The 25,246-nt window shown below is 42.3% G+C and overlaps 1 protein-coding gene across 3 annotated transcripts in view; it reads right to left on the bottom strand.

The window, feature by feature from the left end:
* fgf12a (fibroblast growth factor 12a) overlaps nucleotides 1–24,976 on the bottom strand; it is a 28,317-nt gene extending 3,341 nt beyond the window's left edge. Inside the window, exons 1-5 of one of the 3 annotated variants that reach the window (XM_029454190.1) lie at nucleotides 18,662–19,783; nucleotides 17,139–17,186; nucleotides 13,965–14,075; nucleotides 9,409–9,512; nucleotides 721–919 (exon numbers count right to left, since the gene is read on the bottom strand). In XM_029454190.1, coding sequence (XP_029310050.1) covers nucleotides 721–919; nucleotides 9,409–9,512; nucleotides 13,965–14,075; nucleotides 17,139–17,186; nucleotides 18,662–18,857 — 658 coding nt within the window. In that variant the 5' untranslated portion in view covers nucleotides 18,858–19,783. Of the gene's footprint in view, nucleotides 1–720; nucleotides 920–9,408; nucleotides 9,513–13,964; nucleotides 14,076–17,138; nucleotides 17,187–18,661; nucleotides 19,784–24,616 lie in introns of those variants that run through there. The other 2 variants (XM_029454192.1, XM_029454191.1) reach the window with 2 other exon arrangements.
* Nucleotides 24,977–25,246: the final 270 nt, after the last annotated feature.

Genomic DNA, 25,246 nt, shown 5'->3' with positions numbered 1-25,246 from the left:
TAAAATGGTTACAAATTCCACCTACCAGCACCCAAATATCACAAATTAACTTGTTTTAAAAAGTGAAAACGTAGATTGTTTTCTACCTTTGGGCAGAGCCAGGCTCGCTGTTCCCATTGTTATGCTAATGCTAAGCTAACCACTGGTGGTTGGACCTTCATATTTACCTAAGAGACATGAGAGTGCTATCGATATTCTCATTTAATTCTAGATAAGAAAGGGAATAAGTGTATCGCCTAAACTATTCCTTTAATAAGTCATCAGATTATATTATACCTGTAATTCCAGTATTACTTTTTGCACATATTAAACACATGTAAATGTGAATACTTACTACTGCCAACCCTAAACCATAAATAGTTTATTCCACCAATTTCAATAAAGTAACTCTCCGATACATTTAAACTAGCTTCAGATGGGTAATCTATCACAGTAAATTCAAAGTGGTGTCACTGCAAGATAACTCCTGGTTAAAGTATAATAATATGTGAAATAAGATGTATGTAAGATGTAAGATGCAAGCATTACAAAATGTAAATTGTTCTGAAATAAAGAGTGCAACTAATTAATTAGTTCTAATACCACATCGTCATGTAAAGAATCAGAACATTTCTTGGAATGCCTTCCAAAGTAATTACCATCGACAAAGCAAGAAGACAAATAAAAAAAAGATCACTTCAAAGCTAAGAACAAAAAAAAACAAAAGAAGGTTTTTCGTACCTTCGATGGGCCTGGGCACAAAGTGTGATGAGGGCTTAGTCTTCTTGACACGGTTGCCCTTCATGACTTGTCCCTCCTTGGTGAGACCGAGGAACCAGGCGCGACCTGACTCCTGCTGCCGGAACACAGTGGACGAGTAGATCACATAGTAGTTCTCGAAAACAGACTCCTTGAACTTGCACTCCGGCGTGAACATTTCCTGCAAAAAGTAAAGACAGATTTAAGGATATACGTAGATACAATATGTGCATGTGGGCCCGTGCATTAAGGAATGCATACAGGAAATATATTAAATCAATGCATACACACTCACAAAAAATATTTGTGTATCCATGTAAATATCACAAGCAGACAAAACCAGCAAGAACACAGACGGACTAGTTAAACTAAGTCTCATTTCTGCAAAAGAAATGAGAAAAAGCTGTGTTTCTTTCACTCATCACTAGCATGTGTACATTGCCAAGGTCAGTAAACACACACATACACACACACACACACATACACGCACACACACACACACACAAACACATACACACACACACACACACACACATACACACACACACACACACACACACACACACACACACACACACACACACATACACACACACACACACACACACACACACACACATACACACATCCTTGGAATCTAAGTAATGATAGTCTTATTAGAACAATGGAAGATTATAATCTCTCTGCTTCATTATCAAAGCAGCAAGTCAAAGAGAAAGTCAAGGGGACACAGGAGGTGGAGAGGACTGACAGGGAAAAGGCAACGAGCCAGATATTGGATACACTGTCGGGACTGAGCGCGGTGCCAGATTATTGCCACAACAGTTCAGGAGATGTAAACAATGCTTTTGACCAGTGGTCCCCAAATTAAGGCCTGCGGGCCGGATACGGCCCGCCTCCACATTTGGCCCGGCCCCCTGAACAATACCAGAGACGCATTATGATTTTTTTTTCAGTCTGGCCACGCTTTTCGGCGGAGTTTGGCCCAACAAGCAGCTCTCTGGAGAGCGTAACATACAAACATGGACAGATAGAGAGGTAGACCACCACACCAAGAACAGACTGTTCCACCACTGCTGTGCGATTATCACTGCCATGTGCAATACTCACTTTATTTTCTATCAACCTCTTGGTACTTATATTATTTTTGATTCTATTTAATTATTGTTTACTGCCTTTTTACTTCATATGTTCTTTTGTTGTGACAAGATACATTTCCCCATTGTGGGACTAATAAAGGATTTCTGATAAAACAGAAAGATACATGGATAAAAAAGTTTCTTTTTTGCATTAGCATAAAAGAAAAGTGAAATGAATGGGCTGTGTCTTAAAAATGTTTTGAAGAGGTTATGATTTCAATAATTAGTACGGCCCTCGAAGGATGTTGTAAAAAAAAATGGCCCTTGATAGGAAAAAGGTTCCCCACCCCTGGTCTAACCCCTAACCACAAATGTAAGATGCATTTTATTTGTGAATTTAATGGGGACATTGACCTTTTCAAATAGGCATGAAAATGCGTGGCTTTACTTTTTCAAACGAAATTTATACTTAATAAAGCAGGTGAGCTGATTAACGTGCGCTGACGAGGTGGAGGCCAAACCTCATCACTCTTACCTCTTTACCTCTCATCTCGGCTCTCCTCCTCATCTCAATGCTTCCTGACTGCAAGAGGCCAAATTAAAAACTAATGCTTGTCAATTTGAAGGGCTGGGAAGTCGTGTGTGTGTCCAAAACGGATGCATGTGATATGGAACAGCTGGCTTGTACTGTGTGTGTGGGTGTGGATGTGTGTGTGTGTGTGTGTGTGTGTGTGTGTGTGTGTGTGTGTGTGTGTGTGTGTGTGTGTGTGTCTGTGTGTGTGTGTGTGTGTGTGTGTATTTCACTATTAATATCTCCTGCAGGGTTCTGTGCCCTTTTTTAAGGTTGTCCAGTTGACTGACAGCCCAATTCTGCTTCTGGCTGGAGGTGACTGTGACGTGTTTGTGTGTGTACGTGTGTATGTGTGTGTGTGAGAAGGAGAGAGTGGAAGATAAAGTTTGAAGGGGAGGATAAAAAAATAGTGTTAAGGGGTTGGGTCATCCAAATTACAAAAAACATAGTTACCTGTCGCATCGAGCCATGTCTAATTTTGGATGTTATTTACCCCGGTTTTGAGATATCAGTCTGAGTTTTTGCTTACACTCTCGCACAATGGAGAAAACTGTTCACAGTCAGGTCTGTGAATTATCCAAAGTAAAGGTTACACTGACTTTGGAAAGAGATGTGGCTGTTTAATTTTTCAAATGTAATTTTTCAATGCTTTAAGCACAACAAACTAAATTCCATTCATCCATTGTATTGGGTTGGAGGAAGACATTTCAAAGATGAATATCTCAGAACCTGGACAAATTAAATCTCATTCATCTACATGAAGAAATACGTGTTTTTGTAATTGAGGTGAAATTACACTTAAAAGCTGTTTGCAGGACCCACATTATTAACCTCCAACTGGTTGCTAACTTTGTCTGTCTGCTGTTTGGTGCTGGGCACATAGTGTACAGTCGGTTTCTCAGAGCTTTTTCACTGAAAAACTTCTGCCTTCTGCGCCTGGAAGCCGGGCTGATGAGATCTTTGACCCTATTGTGGTCCCTTTAAATAAAACAATGAGTTGAAAGATGCTAAAAAGCTCAGTAGTTTTGAGGAAAACTGCATAATCTGTTGATAATTCTCTGAGGGTGTGTCTCTACAAGCAACACCGTTCACATTACATGTAGTCATTTGACATATTGCAGCTTTAAAGAGCCAATCAAAATCAATGCTGTTTGAAGACTATGTGTTATGTGTGTTTTTGCTTGCATGGCACACAACCGTTGATCTAAATGAGTCACAGTGTGTGTGACCGCTCATTTATAAGACAGCCGTTCATAGCAGGCTGCGTAAAGGACTCGGGGAAGGTGAGGTTGCATGGTCTGCTGTGTGGAAGCGTCTCGCTGGTCAGCAGGAGGGGGGGACAAGTTCTTTGGAGAGCGGACGGAGGACTTTATCCGGGCCTGCTGACACACTGTCAAACAGCAGACGTCTCTCTCTCTCTCTGTTGGGGCGTAGGGGGTGGGGCAGGTCTTGCCTGTCTGGCTGCGTGTGTGTTTATGTGTGAACATATGTGTTCGAGTGGGTAGGAGGCAGACAGTGATGCATTACACACCAGCAGGCTTTGTCCACTTCTTCATCCGTTTGGTGCCAAAATCAGGCCGAGCACACACACATACACACATACACACATACACACACCAACGCATTAGTGCACTCTACTATCCTACCCTTCACAATCAGCCACTTTGCTTTGCTGACACATTGTAGAATCTCCTACAGATTCACCCACAAGGACAACACTTTGTTACTGTCTATGAAAAGGCTAGGAGCAGTTTAGAAAGCACCCTGGCTGGGGCTTGGGTAATGATAGGGGTGGAATGTAAGTGACTTTGAAGTCTATGACGGAGTACCTTGTTGTGGATGATTGAGGGGAAATATGAGGAGAGTGGACGGGGGTCGAAGTCTTGCGTGATTAATGGGATCTCCTTAATGGACACACGAGAACCACAGAACCACAGAACCACACACGTACAGTACAGCCACATGCGCACACATACTCAATGCGACAAACATGCACATCCACATTAAAATGCGCACCAACCGGTTTGCGTTGTCACTTTCTCTGCCAGGAATAAATAATCAACCAAAGTTGCCGACAAAACACAGAAAATGTATTAAAAAAAAGACGTGGCACATTTTCAGCGCTAATAGTGCTTAGTGGTAGTATTTACAAGGACGCTTGTTTATATTCTGTGGTGATCTGAAGGAGAAAGGCGAAGGACTTTTTAGTGAAACTCAGTACGGGAGACTGCTTACTCGCCACCATTAGAAGATAAATGAACACAGAGGTCCGGCTGACACCAACTAAACCAACTCCATGAAGCTGGGGACAGAATATAAATAGTTTAAGCCGTTTCAGCACACAACAATTAGGGAGGTACTCGGTGGAGATTTGACCACCAGTGACGCCATGGGGTAATGATTTGATGAGCCGGTCCCCTCTTTGTTTAAATCTTTTTCTCTACAATCACACACAAATATATAGGTTTGTGTGCTGTCCGTGGTGGAAAGTAACTAAATACATTTACTCAAGTACTGTACTTGATTATAATTTTGAGGTACTTGTTCTTTACCTTCTTCTTAATGTTATGCCACTTCACTACAATTCAGAGATAATTGTTTTACTTGTGACTCCACTACTTATTTGAGAGCTTATGTTACTTAACAGATTCATATTAATAATACAAAATCTAATCAACAAATACATTAGGATGTAATATTATGGATAGAAATAAGACTTTATTGATCAATTGGTGAAACTCACAAGCTACCTGGAAATATGTAACATTTTGAATGCAGGACTTCTACTTGTAGCAGAGTATTTCTACACTGTAGTGTTGCTACTTTTACTAGAGCAGAGTGCTTCTTCCACCATGTAATACACGGATGTGCTGACTGCACTAAAATGCAAATTTGTAATTAATACAAGTCATGAAACAAGATGGAGAGAAGAGTAGCTAACAATTTTAGGGACATCTTAACATCAGTTGCTAGTGAGACCTGCGCATCAAAGTAACTGATGTGATGGTAACAGTCAGTTACTTCAACAAATGGATTTGTCTATCAAAGTGGATGTATGCGCCGACAAAAGCCGGACAACAGGAATGATGGTAGACAATATAAACAAGGATTTAAAGTAAACGATGCAGGTTTCAAAATATTGGCTGTGTGTGAGTTCAAAAATGGTCCTAACAAACAATTTATGAGGATAAAGCATTTAACAGATTGATTAGGCCTTAGCAACATACACTATAATATTGGTGAGAATCACTGTAGGTGGGTGTGATCTGTTTCTCTGGGTTTCCGGATATTTTAAATCTTGGAGCCTGACACAATGTCAAACACAACAAAAAACAACAAAAATCCCAGAAGATGCAGTACATTTAAACAGATACGAGTGAGGTGATACTATACTTGTGGAAGGTGGGGGTGCAGGTGTAGGAAATGTAGAATGCAACACAAAGTAAGAGAGCAAGATGTAAACTGGGATGCCAACAGAGCTGGGTTGAATGCTTCCTGAATCTGAATCAGATACTGGCTCCATCTGAGGCGGGAGGCAGCTCTCTGGCTCTGCACTAAGGTGCCTGGTGCTGCCGACAGACATCCTTTGACTTTGGATAAAGATGCAGAGGATATAGGGAGGGAGGGGGGGGGGCTTCATTGAAATATGGGCCTGAGCCACTGGTGTATAGATTTGGCCTTAGTGAGAATTACAGGCCTGCCATGGAACTCCCGGGGAGCTCATTATTATTCTGAGAGAGATTTAGGTTGGTGATTGTCTAGACGTTACTTAAACTGAAAAACTCTCAATTTACTCTCTATTTATCCTTTTCTCTGTCTTGCATTGAAACTCAATCACATTTAAACAACCTTCTGTTCTTTTCCTACCTTTAACTTCCTCTGGAGAGGACATTCATGGTTAATGGCTAAAATGGAACAACAAAGACTACTAATGCGCCAATTTAATATATATACAGGCCTGTAATATATATATATATATATATATATATATATATATATATATATATATATATATATATATATATATATATATATATATTATATACCCCCAAATATTTGATTATAGATTTGTTAATAATAATAACATTGGCTGTTACTAGTGTCTCAAATTCAATCTGATTCAATTTAGACTTTTTATACCATTTTCTGAAATTTTATAGAATAACCAACAGATAAAAGTATCTACAGGTTAATCAATCATTTGAATCAACTTTTAATTCAACACTTCTAACTCCTCCTAACTATTTTTGTTCTAGACAGAAAGCGATAGATGCGGGGGGGGGGGGGCGACAGACTACTCACAAAATAGCCATTATTATTTGTTACGCAAACAAAATTTGAACAAAGTCTAACCTTTCACACCAACTCTTTCTCAGTCTCAAGGTTTCACTGGGACACATTATTCTTTTTCTGTGACATAAATAATAAGCAGTAAAATGTGTGTGTGTGTGTGTTTGTTAGTGTGTGGGTGTGGGGCTGTGGACAGACATGTCTTTTTGTGAGATAGATAAGTTAGATAGTTAGAAAGATAGATGGCACAGAGAGAGAGAACAGTGGTTACTGCTGTGCAGTAAACTAGGTCATATTGAGAAGTGTTATAAATAATAGAAGGGAGCTCTTCATTGTGGATGCTCAGCCCCCACGCACTTCATCGCTAAACACTCCACACAAGCATTATCACCCTGCTCACCCATGGCTATATCAGCTTCCAATCAGCAACAGCCTCAACAGTGAGCTCTGCACTCCATGCAAGAAAAGCCAACCAGCGACCAGCTTAAGTACGTAACCACTTAATTGATCAACGGTAACGGTAAACGGACTGGCTACATACCTGACGCAAAGACTGAGAGAAAGGATTCTCAAAGTTGAAACGCAACAACGTCTCAGAATCTTACCACACAGCATACAACGCTTGTCACATTCCTTCACTAACAAGACAGCAGAGAGAGGAAAAGAAAAGCGAGGGAGTGTTTGAGGGGAAGGAAGATATCCCTCAGTAATTATCTCCCTGGAGGGCCGACGCCGTGCATCTCGGCTCTCAGATATTATCAAGACAAAACAAGACAACAAAAAAAGCCTTGAGAAACTTTATAGTTTGGAGAGGCAGTGTAATGGAGACCTTGGAGAAGAGAGAGGGGAGAGGTGGTGGGAAAAAAGATAACGACCTGGACAAATAATAGTAAATGTGTAAGTAAGTATGAGAAGATGAAAGTGAAGACTTATTTTATAGCTGTGATTGCACCACGAGAGCTCTCATAAAAGTGTGAATAAAGAACAGAAATGTTCCCTCTTGCAACACACAAGCTGCATTAGTAAATTAAACTGGTAAATAATGGGAGCTGGAGAAAGAAACAGAGGCTATTTGAGCTTTGTATGTTAATTCAGCCTCTTTACGAGCACTCTGTGGCACTTTGAGGCTTACGAGCCCTCCTGTGATCCAGCCCACCACCGCACCACCCGCTCTGCTTACAAATGCATGCTAATTTCCCATGCTTCCCATCCGAGAAAACCGGACCTCCTCCATATGGCCAAAGAGTGCATTCATTGCATGGCTTTAATTAAAATGGCTTTTCAAAAATGTTTTGCACCCCCTTCTTCCTGTGATAGGAAAAGGCGAAATGTGTTCCTCCTCCCGTAAAAGCGATGATTAAAATTTGTCGTGCTGAAAGCAGCAGTTTGACACTGAAGTCCTGAATCACTTGTAATTAATAACACTCATGTAGTCTGACGCAAATGATGATTTCATTATGGGTGGGTGTGTGTGGGAGGGGGACAGAGGTTATACAGTGTCCCTAACTTGCAGTCAATTTAATAAATTAATAGATTGATGCATGATTAAACTTCAATGGAAGTAGATGGGTGGGTGGAGGGTTATTATAAGCCTCATAGTAGGGCTGCATTGTGCACTTGTTTATGAACCTTAAGTTATGAATGGATCTGGGTGAGTCATAACAGCCAGGCATTTATTGTACGTCCTCCTCTGAACTTATGAGTGCTCATACATCTCTCGAAGTTGTACTGAGTGCTTGCTATTCTGACATAATGGTGCTGAATCTACTAGACTTTTAAAAGTTCCACATGCACACCACCACATATCGCACAATGGATGCAAATAAGCTCTAATGCAATTACTTTTAATTGTGTGCTGTCCCTGTAAAAAAATAAAATAAAAATGTCCCTCAGCAGGTTTGTGGCAGCCCTCCACTTTCTTCAACTGGATTAGCAACCACTAAACCCGCGGTTATATAACCATGCCAACTATGGATATCTTCCTGTCTCTATATCTCTGCCTGTGCCCCCACCCCATTTCTCTCTTCCTCTCTCTCTCTCTCTCTCACACATACGCTGTCTCCCACTGCAACTCATTAAAACAAACGTGCTCCAGAAACATGTCTTCATCCAGCTACGACTTAATGTTTTCTCCAACACATCTGTGACTGGGTCCACCCCCGCCTGTGTATCTGCTACCCACACGAGCCTATATGCTTCTCATATGTTTACACTGCAAATCAAATATCTTCCTTCACAATATTTACTCCCCCACTGAGTCTTAAAATAAGTTGTTTTCTTCAACCAGAAGGAGTATTTCAGTATTATATCCTTTCATGACGGCAGGAATCCTAAATAAGGATCAGGATGAAAAAGTTAAACAAAGCAAACGCAAAAGCTGCTACGTAACGAGCCTCCGTTAGCAGCCAGTAAAGGAAGAGGCAATTGGAAGGGAAAAAAAGGGTCTGAGCACTGAACTTGACGTCAAATTAAATGTAAAACATACGCGGTGCTGCTTCAACTACAAAGGGGGGGGAATAATCGCTGCACAGCAACACAAAGGCACATCTGAAGAGCTTTCGACTAGAGCGGAGATGAAAGGGTTTAGAAGAGTCTTAGCTGCAGTGGGATAATAAAAGAGACAACAAACAGAACTAAACACAACACGTGTAAATTAACAAATACACATGTGGGTACCGTGAACACGTGCACAACCTGTCGGTGCCACTGGTGCAAGGGATTGTGTCTTACCGAGCTGTAGAGCATGCCCTCGCTATTCATGGCAATGTACAGGCCACTCTTCATTCCCTGGATGGCCACCACTCTCAGACCCACAGGAATAAGATTAAACAGGGCTGCAGAACATACAGAGTGAGGGAGAGGGGGACAGACGGACAGATACAAAGAGGAAAACAGCAACATCAGACAGAAAGGACAGAATAGGACAATTGAGTTTTCACTTGACTCTTGTAGACACGACAGCCTCTGATCTCTGTTCTTTGGCTGTCTGTCAGCAGTAAAGTGAACAGTGTGGGACATAGACAATAGGAACACTGACACACAGCACCTTATTGTGAAAGTGAAGCCTCATTGCAACGTTAAAGCAGGAATCCAAAACTCTCTGGTACAAAAAAGATGGCCGAGCATTAATGTTTTGTGTAAACGGCGCTCCAATCAGACAACATATTGGATATCTTTTTCTATTTGCTAAAGGGATGAAATTACCCACGAAAGTAACATAGAATGACGTGGATTTTGCGAAATAAAAGTACTTTCACACTAACTTACATTTATGTGAATTTGACTGCAACAGCTCTGGTTTAAACTTAAACTTTAAACTTAATTGGCATTAGGGAGCCGCTATACCGTTGCTAATGTGCCAATTAAAAGCCCCTGGAAATTTGGTTTTAAATCTTAAATAGTTCTCTGTAACATGTAAATATTCATGACTAAATAATTAACCATTAAAGTAAAAATTATGACCGAATGCTGATTGGTGCGCTGCAGTTTGTGACATCACCTCTTTCCAACTGAGCCCCACCCACTCTGTAAAGCAGTGACATGAGCACTTCTGCAACAGCGCAGACAGAATCTCTCTGTAACTTTGGCAGAATATCATGTGTCAAACACAGTAATAAGCTTGTTTTAAGGGCCTTTTTAATGTCAAATAACACCATGCCGATGACTCATTATATTTCAAAATTTCTGCTTGCCCAATCATACAAGAGGCTTTATTAATTCTGTAAACAAGTTTTATTTCATCCGATGTAGTGTAATCGCTGTAGGTAAGTTCTATTGAATCTGAGAACTTTCATGGGCTTTGGTTTGATGAATGTGTGAGGACACTTCCTGTATTGTTGGGAGGATTGTTCTGTAAGTGGCGATGGGGACTATCCGATAAAGCTGGCAGGGACGACAGGAGACGTGCCAACATGGGTCTGTCCTCCGAGCAGATTCAATTTCACTCAATAAATATTGATGTGCTGCTTTTGCCTGCCAATGGTTTAACTCTGCTCTTAGGCCACTGGTATGGGTGATACACACTAGCTACTCTTGCAGTTATGTATACCCTTGAGGGGCTAGCTGTTTGGGGTACTCTAGCAGAATTTGAGTCCATTAGCACTTTCAATTTTGTTTTCTCAGGCTTCTTGAACTTTTTTTCTTCACTTTTCTGTCATATCTATCTCCTTCACCTCTCTGTGCAACTTCACTCCTCTTTCCATTTGCCTTTCATGGCAGCTGCCTTTGTCGCTCCAATGATTGGCAGCGTCTCTCTGAGGCACCGTCCACAGTTCTGTCACGTACCACTAAAACCCAGAAGTGTTCCACCCTGGAGCACCTCCACCTATAAAAACCTATTCTGGCTTTTTCTGAGCAGTCATACTTGCAATAGGGCCCTTAAAATAAACTCCTCATAATGGCTTGGCTTGCAAAGTGGGAAGAAAAGAGGCATAACTTATGGCATGCTAGTCCACTATTTTGCTATAATTATGATCGGCCATCCTTGCTCTCATTTGCCTGCCGAAGGATTACACAACTGACTGGAGCTGTCATTCAGCTACCTTCTTAATGTCCGGCTTTAATATTTGCAGCTCCAGCGGTTGATGGATTCCTTAATAACTGCTGTTAGAGTACCTGTCTGATGACTATTCTGAAGGCGATTCCTCTTCCTTAATAACCTCAATCCTATCTCTCCGAGAACAGAGAGCGCCTGGGATGATGCAGGGACAGGGTTAGGAAATGTTCAGGGATCTTCTATTGTCAAAGGGCCAGACAAAATGGGTTCAAACAATCCATTAAAGCGAAATCCTCAGAACCGCAAGTGTTCCAGTGGAGCAGTATTAGGCTACAAGCAAATCCTGCAGGTAGGGCTAAAGCAACTGCATTTGATGTGAGGAATACTGGTGCAGCAGGAATTAACCCTGCAGGAAAGGTTTAGAGAAACACTGAGCCAAACTTCATATGCCAAGGGCACTTCTCCAAATCCGGAAAGATATGCAAATCCAAAGATGGGAGAGCTAGTGTATACAGTACAGGTGTTTTAGTCAGTGCTGTGTGTACAGTCTTTAATAGTGTGTTCAATTCAACGTTGGTGACACTCCTTGTTCAAGTAATTGGTGACTAGGTCTTCAACTAATAGAAAAGTCTTGCTTCATCCCATCCATCAACCAGGAGCGTCAGAGACAGTCGGAGTGTGAATGCTTGACACCGCAGGTGTCTCATAACCAGCAATATCTTGCTGGAGCTGCAGTGTGTGTAGGCAATTACTGCAGGCAATCAACTGATGACAATCATATTTCATAACTGCTCAAATCTGAACATGGGTGTTAATTAATTGAATAGTGTTTCACAGCCCTTGCACTTAGTTAAGCGCCAGTCATGCTTACCACTAAAGCAGTTTTACATACTGCAATAACAACCTATTCTATTACTTCACGATTCACTGAATATTTTTGGGTCAAACTAGATTTTATTAAAGCAGAAATCCATTTATTTTTGAAAGCATTTCCCCAGCTACAACTATTCTCTGCTCAGTTGTGTCCTTGTCTCACAACTTGTTGTCATCCAGCGCAGTAATGGAGCAAATAGTAAAGAAACATGGAATTGAAACGCACTGCGGGCTCAGGTTGCACCTAGTATGCAGGCACCGCCGTGCTCCTCAATCCCATCAGTTTCACTGAAGCTCCCTCTGAAAATGAATTACTGTATTCCATCTGCCGCTGCTGAAGATGCTGCAGGTCAGATGTTGGTGTAGTTCAAGGGTGGGGGCAATCTATTATTCGGATAATCCAACCGGGCAATCGATAGTACAGTGCAAGAGCTGAATACCAAATATTCTTGGTCCATTTCTATCTCTATTCATCACTTTTTTCTTTACTCTTTCTGTCTCTATCATTCTACTGAAATCACTTCACATTCTTCTCGCTGCACCTCCTGGTCTCCTCTGCTCTCTCTCTCTCTCTCTCTGTGTCTTCCTTTCGGACCGTCTCTGAGTTTGAAGCATCTCCATATAGAGAATTATTCATTGGGTACAAATGGGAAAGGTGGTATTTTTAGTTTCCTCCGGCTAAATTATTCACTGCATTCCTCCATCCCTGTGCCAGTGGGACTGCTTAACAAGAGAATTACCTAGAGGTGGGGAAACCCTCACATACAACAAGAACCTCATCAGCCAAAAATCTTTACAACACAATGGAGGCTCCAAAGAAAACGTGTTAAAGGTGCAAATAGGAGATGCATTATATGGACGCTTTTTCTCTTTCCTTATTGTTCTGAAGATCTATCTCCTCATAAAATATATAACGACAAGTGACGGGGAGAGACCGTTCTTTTCACCGCATGACTGCTACGGTCCAGCAGCTTTGGCTCCGGCTTCCTTTCAGAGTGGCAGGCTGTTTTAGAGAAGAAAGGTCATGATTGGTTTCCTGTCTGGCTTCACTCCAGACTGGGAGTGTTGTCATTATCGCTTTGACGACGATTCTCTGCTGACACATATCTATTCCTTGATCATTGGATTCCCATAGGAAACAAAAGCCTATATGTTTTAATATAGAAGACTCTCCGCAGACTCTACTGGTTTTCCTGTTCAGAAGGAGGGGTAAAAGCTTTAGGCGGCTATTCCCTGGAGACTATTTATCCACTGGTGGCCCACTATGGAAAGTCGATCGGTGGTAAAATATTGTAAAGAAGCGGCTCAGGGAGGGATATTTGTGACTAGAAGTGAAGCGGTGGGGCTCAGTTGTTTCAGGCGATTGGTTTTTCAAGGAAAGGATTTCTGCTGTGATAATCACACGCGCTTCAGAGCCGAATCAATCAAAACAACGTGGCACTTACAATCATGCAGTGTACCCAGTAGAAATGGTTTACTCAGAGAGATCGGGACAGGGATATTGGAATTCATGTTACTTGGGAATAGAAATTTGAATAAATATTGTATTTACTTACCGTGAAAGGTATACAGGAGAACTGCATAAGAACTGATAATCCATCTGAGTAGGTTTTTACACATTTATGTCTACAGTTATCATGCATACTATTGCATAACTAGATGTAGGGAATGGGGCAATCTGCCTTGTGGAATTGAGTGAATAGTACACTTTTTAAAGTTGTAGTTTTTTTTTTATTGATAATCCAATTCAACAGGGGCTTCTTAAAATGACTTTAGAGAGCTTCAAGCTGACATCAGTTATGTAAGTATTAAAAATGATAAAGCACAGCTTAAAATGTATTATATATTATATAACCAAGTGACTCTGCCATTAACTGTTCTGTGCTAGAAGCTGTAGTTTCCATAATGCTCCACTCACTGTTGTCGCTGTTCTCGTCCTTGCTGCCGTCGATGGATCCATCCGGCTTCATCTGCAGGTAGAAGCCCTGCTGGCTGAACAGTCGTGTCACGATGCCTTTCAGCTGCGGCTCTGAAACATGCACACACACACACGACACGTACACAAAAACCGTCGGCCAAGCCACAGCCCCATCCCCACCAAGTATGTGTCAGAACAGCATTCTCATATTTGTGACAGAAACACACAAAAGAGTTGAGACCTCTGCCTTCATCTAAGTGTTTGCACACTTACAGCTCTTCCTATCAAGCAGTTTAAAATGCTGAAATGTTCTACAAACACGTATTTCACAAACATAAAATGTACAGTGTTTAATTCATTAAAAGAGACAAATTGGCTGTGGAAGTTGGAGGGTACCCTCAGAGCAATTATAGACTTTTCACCCTTAACATTGCTTTTTAAAGAATTTAAAAACATTTACTGGTGTGTGTTTTCATGTCAGATAAATGAAAGACTTTAAAAGCTGTTGTTGAATTTCATAATTCAAATGAAAAATTCATTGAATTACTTTATGAAGTGAATCTCTATAAATACTTCATTCTAATTAATAATTTAAGAAGTCTTATTGTTCTTGTGGCACAATCCAGCCTCCGGAGTTGCCTGCTCACAAAAAACATAAACGTACAGCACTAGAACCACGTCAGCCTTTTATTTAACTTTTACCAGCTGTTGAATATCAATACAACTATGATAGACAGTTTGTAATGAGTCATCTGTTGTACCACATAATCCCCAAAACGGCTGTTTGACGGGAAGGCCTTTACAATGAGAACACTGTGACAGAAAATCAATGAGAATGTTGTTACTTTCTCATAGTGTCTGACTGTGTCTAGTACAGAGAAATGATTGATTTGTGCATCAGAACCGTTTTAAAGTCACTTTGTAATGTACACTGACATGCCAATGGTTTCTTTATTTGGTATGAAGCAACTGTGCATTTTTGGGTTGATATCACTGATATTCAATGAAAGAAATTCTGAGTTTTTACAGGTTCACGCCAAACGATTCCAGCATTTCTTCTTGACCTAAAGTTTCTGTGAGTTTTTTTTTTATTGCACTAACCCTGAACCGACCTCCAACTTTGAGACTGTGACATCTGGCAGCTGGCCAGGGTGCTGCTAGAAGCACACTTCAGAGGAGCAGGTGGAAAACGAGGATTAGCTCGGGGCAAAGAAAGACTCTCTGCCTCAGGCAATGCCAGGAAAGAAATTGATGTATAAAGAAAAGTGTTTATCTGAGGAGGTATGTACATGCGGTCTCTGCGGCCTGTTGAATGTCCGGCAGGTCTTTTGATTTTCTGCAAAAAGCAGTCGTCAGAGTCAGATGAAACCATTAACGTAGACAAGACTTGGGTTGTGGCTTTTGCCAAGGAAAAGATAAGAGACGTAAAGTTTGTTTGCCAGATAAAAAAGAAAATATCGAGAGTTTGTGTATACGTTCATATTTTCCTTAAGGTTTACTGTGAGTAATGAAACACTATAGCTGATCAGTAATGCGTTTGTTTTCGCAATGGCAGAGATTTTGAGACAAGCTCCACTAAAATCAGACCTCAACTCAGATGCTGGATGTTACTAATCCTTTGTTTATTCCTAGCCTGACAAAAGAAACAAATTATGCGTTTTGTCACAGTTGAAGTTTTGCTCATTTTCATTTTATGTGGCTAAATACATATTCAGCAACTGAAAATGCTTGATTTGCAGGGCTCGCAACATGTTCTGATAAGTGATGCATGTGATGTCAATAAGGGAATATGAGTGAGCCTAACTGTTCTCCAAGGTCGTAACAAGACTTAGAGGTCATGTCATTCTGGGAAGTCCAGGCGGGCGCATAACACCCCAAAAACAAAATAAACATTTTCAAACTTGGTATCAGGAGAGGGAAGATCCAAGTTGTAGCCAGATCTGTCTTCAACAGTAACAGCAGATGTTAAATCTTTACTTGAAAGCTGATGACCGCAATAATTACTGACGCTTATGCTTTTTTTATATTTTACAGAAGACAAGTGTGTGGAGATGAGATCCCATAGAAAGTCTATGCAGAGTGGTGACCACCGACGAGAGTGGCTTCACCTCAACTGTACATCATCCTGACCAGCAGTCCCAAGCTCACCTACCCCGGGGATGAGGCCATCAATTCCTGGGACAGGCCCTTCATCATCCATCACAGGCAGTGTGTGTGTGTGTGTGTGTGTGTGTGTGTGTGTGTGTGTGTGTGTGTGTGTGTGTGTGTGTGTGTGTGTGTGTGAGTGTGTGAGTGAGTGAGTGAGTGAGTGAGAAAGCACACATCAGTAAATCACATGTGATAACTACACTTCCATAAATTAAAACTTCAACATGGGCCCGAGCAATCGCTGACGGCTCATCAGTTCCAATCATTTAGCAGAGTGTGTACTGCTTGTGTGTGTGCAGGTATAAACAGGCTTCAAGCCAGACAACATGTGTTTGTGCATAAAAAATGTCTTTCAGTGGCAACATACAGCAAATCATCCTCTGTGTGTATGGGCCGTTAAAACGTCAATAAATGTACTTCATACCAATACAGAAGGACAAAAACATTTAGGTACGTCGACAAATGGCGTCATGACCATGAAATGGTGAATGATCACCTGTTCTGATAGTGTTTGACAGGGAGAAACACAACATATCCATATACACCAAAGTACACTATACGAACCTCTACTACACTTACAGTAGACACATATTTACAGACACAGAACAAGTAGCGAGGATAAAGACTGATCCGACATTGACTGACGAAGAGAATGAGGCAGAAACAAAATGAGAGAAGGCAGAGCCAAAGACAAAGATAGAGAAGAGACAGAGGAGGGACAAACAACTGGCTATAAGAGAGCTTTAGATACGAGAAAAGTAACAGGTACGAAAGGAGGAAGGATGAAAGAAGAAAGAAAGAAGGAGGGATGAAAGAAAAGAGAAGAGATCAGCAAGGGAGAGGGACGTCGGCTGTCAGACAGGTGTTGAACCCCACCCCCCGCCCTTCCCTCCCTCTCTGTGCCACCCCAACCCACCCCTTCCCCACCTCCCCCTCTCCCTGGCCGAGGGGGAGTCGACATGGGCGCGAGATGGGGTGGAGACGAGAAAAAACACAGCACACACGGATGGAGGCTGAGCTACTGACCTAGCCTGCAGCCCTTATGGGACACCTGTGGAGGTTTCGAGGGTGCATCTTACGAAGGGGGAATAGAAGGAAAAACAACAGTCTTTTAAACAGGCAGAATTCATAAATTCTCCAGCGTATCGGCTGTTTATATGCAAATATATGGCAAGGCATCAGTGGAAATATAAAGATGATCAATAAGAGGAAATACAGCGTCTGTCTGTGCTTTCTGTCTGTCCATTTACGCCTCCCTTGAAAGAAGTTACCTACCTGCCCAACACTGTCTGGAGGCCTGGCTGGCTTGTTGTCTGTCTGTCTATGTCTCCATACGGGCATTTTGTGGCAGTTTTTACATTACATTACATTACAGGTCATTTAGCGGACTTATCCAGAGCGACATACAGTGAACTAACTGCAGGATCAGCCCCCCTGGAGCAACTCAGGGTTAAGTGCCTTGCTCAGGGGCAAAATGGTGGCAGCCCTGGTATTGCACCCACAGGTGTTCTGTTTGGAAGGCGTACCACTAGGCCATCACCACCAGTTTTGGCACTGAGATTGTTTGATGAGGTTGTGTGACGACTTTTTAAAATTGAGTCCGTCTGTCTGGCTGGGTGGCTGTCTCTGTTGTTCTCCCTTTCTGCCTTTAAAAAATGATGTTTGTCTGTCCTCCTGCTTTATTCCTCACCAGTCTGTCTGCAGGACTGTGAGTGGACCTGACTGTCGTTCATCACAGACAGAACTATTTGGATTCAGGGAGGGCTGGCTTGTTTTCTGTGCACCAGGACAGAGCCAGGGGAATAACAAAGGGAGGAGGGCTATACCACGAAGTGTAGTAGGCACGGAGCCTATGTCTATCAATACAGCCAGAGTAGCTCTTAATCACTAAGCTATACCTCCCTCACTGCAGTAAAGCTCCCTCTCGGCAATAAACATTTACCATTAAAACATTTAATCTCAAAAGAGCCTTGGTGCACTGCGGTGCAATTTATCTCCCCTCTGTACCCCAATGTGTAGTAATATTGAATTAGGCCATTTAAAGCATGGCTTTTTGAGTGCATTAAAATGGTATGTATTTTTTGGAGGGGAGGGGGGTGCAAAAATTAAGTGAGCAAAAAGTCGAAGGCTTAAATATATTATATAGCTTTTGGAACAAATCCTATAATCAAGCCTTGACTGGGATACAGGAGCATTAATTTTGTTCTAGGGTAATTGATTATTCTGATCAGAGCAGTATCACTAATAAATAAAGGGGGTAACGTCACAGCATACAGACAATTTCCTATACATTCAGACTGCTCTAGCTCGGTATATGGGGGAGGGTTGTGTCGTGCGGTGGATCGACAGACAACAAGAAGACCTAATGGAACAGGTGGATTTTTCGCACCGCGGAGAAAATCTACCTTCTCCTCCGGCTCATATTGGAGCCGTTGACTGCAGTGTAATGCTCCAAAGAGGGGCGGGGTGGAGTTGGGGGGCTGGGGAAAACTGCTTCCATCAGCACACATAACACACATCAGTAAAAAAAAAAAAATCACAGCACTGACCTGGTCGCCGCCGAACGGGTCTTTTCTTGCCGCTGCAGAAGCGGACTTTGCTGAAGACCCCCAAGAAATGTTTCTCGCAGAGAGAGCGGGGGTCTTTGCTGGGGCTTGGGCGACGTTTCGAAGTAGAAACCCGGTCGCTGTTTGACTCCCTCGCCTGGCGTTTCTGCCGGATCAGGGAGCTGGCGATCGCGGCCATCTCCCCGAACCGAATCTGAAAACCGAGAGTCTAGTTCGGCAGAGGTCGGATCTTGGTGCAGCTTCTTTGGCGCAAACACAGATCAGAGAGTTGTTTCTATGTTTCGAGTCAACAAATGTTTAAACCAAATGTCATCATGATCAGAAAACCCTCCGAGTCCCGGGCATCATTGCGCGTCGGGCAGCATCCTCTTGAGGGGACAGTAGCAGTGAGTGTAATTCAGCTGCTGCGAGTTTCTGACACTCAGGGCTTCGAATCAACAGCGACCGATCCGATATGAAACATAAACCTAGGCCACAGGGGCCGACATGTCAGCCGTGAAAACATGCAACAGTGTTGATAAGTTGATGCAGCTGCGTGTCATTGGAGAGCTTCAGGTATTCCAGGTGAACAGCGCCGCGTCTGCCGAGCACGTCTTCGTACTCCTCATCTGCACACTAGCCTCTCTTCTGGCTTCCCGACGCCTTTTAATAACACGCACCAACCTAAATCCATGCACAAGACGCCCGTGCGTATTGGAAAAATTATCTGAAGTTGTTTCCTGTTATTATTAACTCCATGCACATCGATGAATGAAACCGTTCGCTGCCGGTCCAGGAGGCGGTGCAGGAGCCCAGTTATATGAGCCCAGTCTAAGGTTCTGTCGATGGTACCTCGTAATGCAGCCGGAAAAATGGTATCGGCAGCAGAGGCTACTCTGCAAGGATGCTGCAGAGATGTAATTTAAAGCATGCAGGGAGGGATTCTCGTCCGAAAAGCAACAATTAGTTGAGGTGAACAAACGTCGGAGTGCTTTTTGTTGTAGTGCACAAATAATAAAGTAGCCTGAGCATTCTTTTCAGTGCGTCCCGAAAGCTGTCGGCGATGTAACACACCGACAGCGAAAGTGGACAGTCGCGATCCATAGCCTCCTCTCTCTCCCTCTCTCTCCCCCTTCTCGCTCTCTCTCACCCCCTCTCTCCCTCTTCAACTCCTTTAACGCAATCATACGTGATTGAGGTTCGTATTAGGAGTTATCGGATGGCAGTACAGAGAAAGATCGATGATCTCCAGGAAAATATGTGAATATAAAAAATGGAAAAGGGTAAATGCTGAGTGGGTGTTTATGCAGGGGAAAGTGGGTGCGCGCGTGTGATTTTTAGTCATCTGAGGTAATGTGCACATCTAAAAGGGGAGCGGGTGATCTCACTATAGTCTCGTTGAATTACAATAAATATGAAGTTGCAAGCCAGTTTTCAAATGGGGCACGTCGGTCAGTGAGGAGGCTGCATTCAAAACCCTTCTGGAGGCTGTGTGCATAAACAGACATATCTTAATCAGCTTTGGCTGATACTACACAGCAATCTTACCCTCATAGCTTATATCTAAGGGACATAAGCAGGCATTTTATTTTCTAAAACCCCTTGGCCACACATGCCATAAAGTACATATTAAATGTGGCTAAAAGGATTACCTGCAACAGGTTTAAGCACCCAGAGTATGAGCCCAAAACAGAAATGGTACACCAAAGACCGAGACAGTCACACAACACATGGATGAATATGATTTAGGGATTATGTAAAATGAAATGGACTACCCCAAACATTACAAATAACATTGCCAACAACATCACATTAGTCCTTATTATAAACTATGACAAATACTGTAAGAAGTGTGGACATGAAATGTGCATGTAAGAGAGCCTACTGTGTTCTGCATGTGTTTCTATCATAGATCACACCAGGTGTTTTCAGCCCGTTGTTAAATGGTTAAGGATAAGCTGTAAATCAATGCAAAGTTCTCAAACATGTCTTGCAAACGTGTCAGTGTGTATGACAGCATTCCTCTGGTCTCATGTTGATTATTGCATGGGCTAGGATGCACACACACACCCCCAACCCCTACACACAAACCCACACACAGGAAGGGGAGGAAGAACATGTGAGTCTTCAGCAGCACAAAAAACCTCTCTCTTCCCTGTGATGAAACGGCATGAAATATTTAGACGCTTTTTCTAGGACTTTGTTTGACATTCTTTCTCCAAACAGAGCCCGCAGAGAGATCCAGAGAGAGAGAGAGACAATTTTCTTTTGACTACCACTGTCTGGCCCACTTACCACCCCCCACCCCCCTTACGTAAGATTTTGATATAATCGTGTGTGTGTGTGTGTGTGTGTGTGTGTGTATATGTGTATGTATGTATGTATGTATGTATGTGTGTGTGTGCGCGTGTGTGTGTGTGTGTGTGTGTGTGTGTGTGTGTGTGTGTGTGTGTGTGTGTGTGTGTGTGTGTGAGTGGGAAGGAGTGGGAAAGAGAGGGAGAAAGACAGACAGAATAAAGATGGCAAAAGTAACAAGGGGTTCTAAATCAAAATCTGTATTCTTATTGAGTTACCGGTGCGTGGTAGAAAGAAATATGTCACTGCAGCATAAAGAAAGATCAATAACAACTTCGATATATCATTCATCATTCTAGGATATGCAGGAGCGTGATATACATTTCTTAGAAGAGAAACCCAGCTGGTGGTTTGTAGTACATGGAGTGAGCGTTTTACAAAAGGAGAGAAGTTGTGTTGGAGAGCACTGTAGAGACATGGGACATACTGTATATTGTTGTCAGGAAAAGATCAAGTTGTCCTTAATGAGGATCTGCTAGGCTTCCTCCCTGGACCAGAGACAATTGATGTTCGCTTCATTCCAGCTGAGATATGTCCACGAGCAATAAAACACTGTCGCTAAGAAATGCTCTGCAGACTATATATTGCAATCATTTGAAATGTCAATTTAAATGATGTGACTCTATAAAGGTATAAAGGTAATGTGTATTTATCATATAAACATTCTGAATATTGTGTACAAATTATGCAGACATAGGAACTAAAGAAATATATTTGAAAACTGAAAGAAATTAGCAAAAGCCCCAGCGTCCCTGTGGACCTTGTTCAGGTGCCACCAGGGGAGTAACATGTTGTTCAGAGTTATTCCTTTATACATGCTGCCCCCTTGTGGAAAAAAAAAAGAACCGCAGGCAGAGAGAGAGAGAGAGAGAGAGAGAGAGAGAGAGAGAGAGAGAGAGAGAGAGAGAGAGAGAGAGAGAGAGAGAGAGAGAGAGAGAGAGAGAGACAGACAGAGACAGAGAGAGAGAGAGAGAAAGAGAGAGAGAGACAGAGAGAGACACCCATGTGTCATGAGATATTTTACAGATTTGTTGACTCATAATAGCTAAACTGTCTTGACAAGTCTTCAGGAGACCAAGAGGAGAGATGTGTGAGAATAATTGTGATGCTGTGGCTCACAATGCTTATTACCACACTTGCACTAACGATTATATTAGTGTGATAGGTATATAGCCCACAATAACTGCACAAAGCCTGAACTGGATAGGGAAACAAAAACAAGCTCATTCTAATTTACATTAAAGTGAGGAGAAAAAAAAGACACTTTTAGATGCATACAAATTTTTATAAACATACTATATTAAAAAAACAGTAAGTCATCTTACTGTTGTTCTTACTCATGAGAAATATGCCACACAACCAGAAAACACAAGCAGTTACATGACAACCAACTGCTAAATAAGACTATTAAGACAAATTAGTCATTAACACAAAACGTGTTTGACAAGCATGCAAAAGTGTCAGATTCAACTAAAAATGCCACACATCAATCTACAAATCAGTCAGGGTTGACTCAAGTGGTCACTCTATATAGAAATAACTGGTCCCACAGTAATTAGAATGATGTTATATTGATTTAACTGTCACATGGAAACATGGAAATAATTATTACCACTTGTGAGGACAAGGTTGTGTTTCTGGTTGTCTCACCATTATGCCACCTACTATTCAAGTCTCCTGCAATCCAGACACCCTGAACACAGTATTTAACTTTAACACAAGAAAAGTTGCAGACTTGACACTACAAAGGAAAGCAGGTGCAAACACTTAAGCTTACTCTGACACGTCTTTCAGCTAAAATCCCTAGGAGGTTGGTTTTGGCATAGTGCCTGAATCTGGAGAGCGAAAGACTTTCTGCTCTTCCTGCTTTACATGATCTTGTAGTGAGCTATTCAGTCAGATTACCAGCCGAGGTTACGCTTAGTTTGTTATCCCCCTTTTTGTCTGATGAGTGATTTACATACTGAGTAAATAATGTATAACTGCTGACGTATAAAAGACAGACAAGTTCAGATTTAACTTAATAGTGGCTGATTAACCATGCACAAGCAGGGGAGTGCCTGTTTATAATCCTAAAAGCACGCTGTCATCATTGTGTTGCTCTATTTTAAAATGACATGTTACAGTCTTGGAAGATCAGCGGAGACACAGTGGAACTCGTCTTTAGGAGTTTTTGCTAAAGAACAAAAAAAAAGACAAAAGCAGAAAATCAAAATACCAAACTTGGAAGTTGAAAAAGTATGGAACAAACTTCAAACAAAGTCTTCGTGTCAAACGAGGTTTAACTTTGCATCCATTTTGTCGAAACCTGTAAGCTGACTCATAAAGTTTTGATTGAGGTCATAAGGTTCATCTGGCAGTGAGCAAAAATGCAGGATAGGACTGATGGTGCCTTATATTCGAGCCCTACAGATCCCAGTGTGCGCGCTGCTTTTGGTCCAACTTCCTCAGAGGAATCAGCTGTGCTTAATGGAGTTTCTAATTGTCTGCCCTGAATTTGAGAGCTGCTTCAAGCTTAAACTACTGGATATGCTATGTACTGCAAGTGACTGAAGGAGACGGGAGAAAGTCTTGCATTTTGTCTCTCTCTAGAAATACTGTAGGATGTTTTTTTAATGACTTTAGAGGTGTAGCTGTGTTATGAGGGAACAATAGCAGCAATGCAGTAAATAGCTGAAACATGACTAGAGGACATGCAAGGCATTTTAGGCTTATTGAGTGGTGGTTGTGTATGAGCGTGTGTGTGTGTGTGAACATGCATGTGTGTGTCATTGAGACTTTTTGTTTTATAGTGGACGTGTGGCAAAATAAGTCCCTTTCAAAAGTATTGTTTGATTTGAGGGATAATGCAACTGATCTGAAACTGTATTACGCTGTGCCTGCTTTGCAACATGCATTAAGCATCTTAAGTTTTTAGAAAAGCGCTATACAAATCTAATGTATTATTATTATTATTATTATTATTATTATTATTAAAGTTGTTAAAGTAAGAGAAGAAACTCTGTCAGTCTGTCTGACGGTTAACTCTGTCTTGTCAAATAGGAATCATTTGACAAAATGTAATCAATGTGGGGTCCAGGTTTGATGTACATCTTTTTAAAGAAACCATGACGGGAAAAGTTTAGGAGACCCTTTCTTGTGTACTTCTGCTTTGGTGCTGTCCATGGTGCTGGACCTCGCTGCTTGTTTGGGGCCCTAAAACAAAGCTGCCTCTCCAGGCCCCTGAAGTTTAATGACTTGATCCCTGCATTGTCCTTTTTTTGGCTCACTGGAACACGCTCGTCTGCAAATATAGCTCGATCTGGTAAAGTATCTGGAGACCCCTCTCTCTCTGTAGTAGTGCGGCTGGCTGGATGCCGACTGCCGGCAGCTACCCGCACTCAGAACTCGGGACAGATGCGAGGAGAGGTTCTCTCCACTGCAGACTCGGAAGATGTTACTCACACACTCGACTGGCCAATGAAACCACTCACCCCCCCCCCCCCCCCCCCCCCCCTTTCATCTTCCAACCCTCTCTCTATTTTTCTTTTTTTCATCACTCAAGAGAGAAAGCATGCAAAGCGAAGGTAGCTGTAAAGCTATGGTGCTATGTTTGTGTCTCACCGTTGGTGATAGTGGTCGACTTCGATCGTTGTCCACAGAAACACTGCAGCATATGCGCTCCTTTCTGAAGGAATGGCCTCAGAATCCTCATTGATTTGGGTTGATGGGAGCCTTCCTCAATCCAAACAATCGGACAACGCTATCACAACACAGCAGGGTCAGGCAGCATAGCGTTACCAGCCAGCCAGCCTCTCTCTACAGGCTCACAGCAGCCCTCAAAACGCCGGAAGGGCACAGTCTGCAGGACAATTTACGCTAAAACGAGGCATCTTGAGTGAGTCCCCTCTCCCTTTCTCTACCTCTCTCTGTCTATCTTCTTCTCGTCCACCGACGGTCATTCGCGTTCACGGCACACTCCTCTTCCGCCACGGCAGGCAACGCAAGGACGTTACAATGTGCTCTTAATTGTACAACCCCCCACACCCCACACCCCCACCCTCCTGTCTCAGTGTCTTTACCAGCAGCGGACGTAATAGCAGGAAAGGAGAGCGGACAGGGAGAGAGAGATTGTATGAGAGGGAGGGAGAGAGAGAGAGACAGCATGCACGCCAAAGTTAAACTGCAGGGGTAAAGTGGCAGGACGGCCACGAGTGAGGTAATGCGGAGCTGACAGTTAAAGCGAAGATCTGA

Source organism: Cottoperca gobio, chromosome 17 (genome assembly GCF_900634415.1).
Source record: "Cottoperca gobio chromosome 17, fCotGob3.1, whole genome shotgun sequence".
In the NCBI taxonomy this organism is placed as follows: domain Eukaryota; kingdom Metazoa; phylum Chordata; class Actinopteri; order Perciformes; family Bovichtidae; genus Cottoperca; species Cottoperca gobio.
This window is presented reverse-complemented; position numbering and strand designations above follow the sequence as displayed.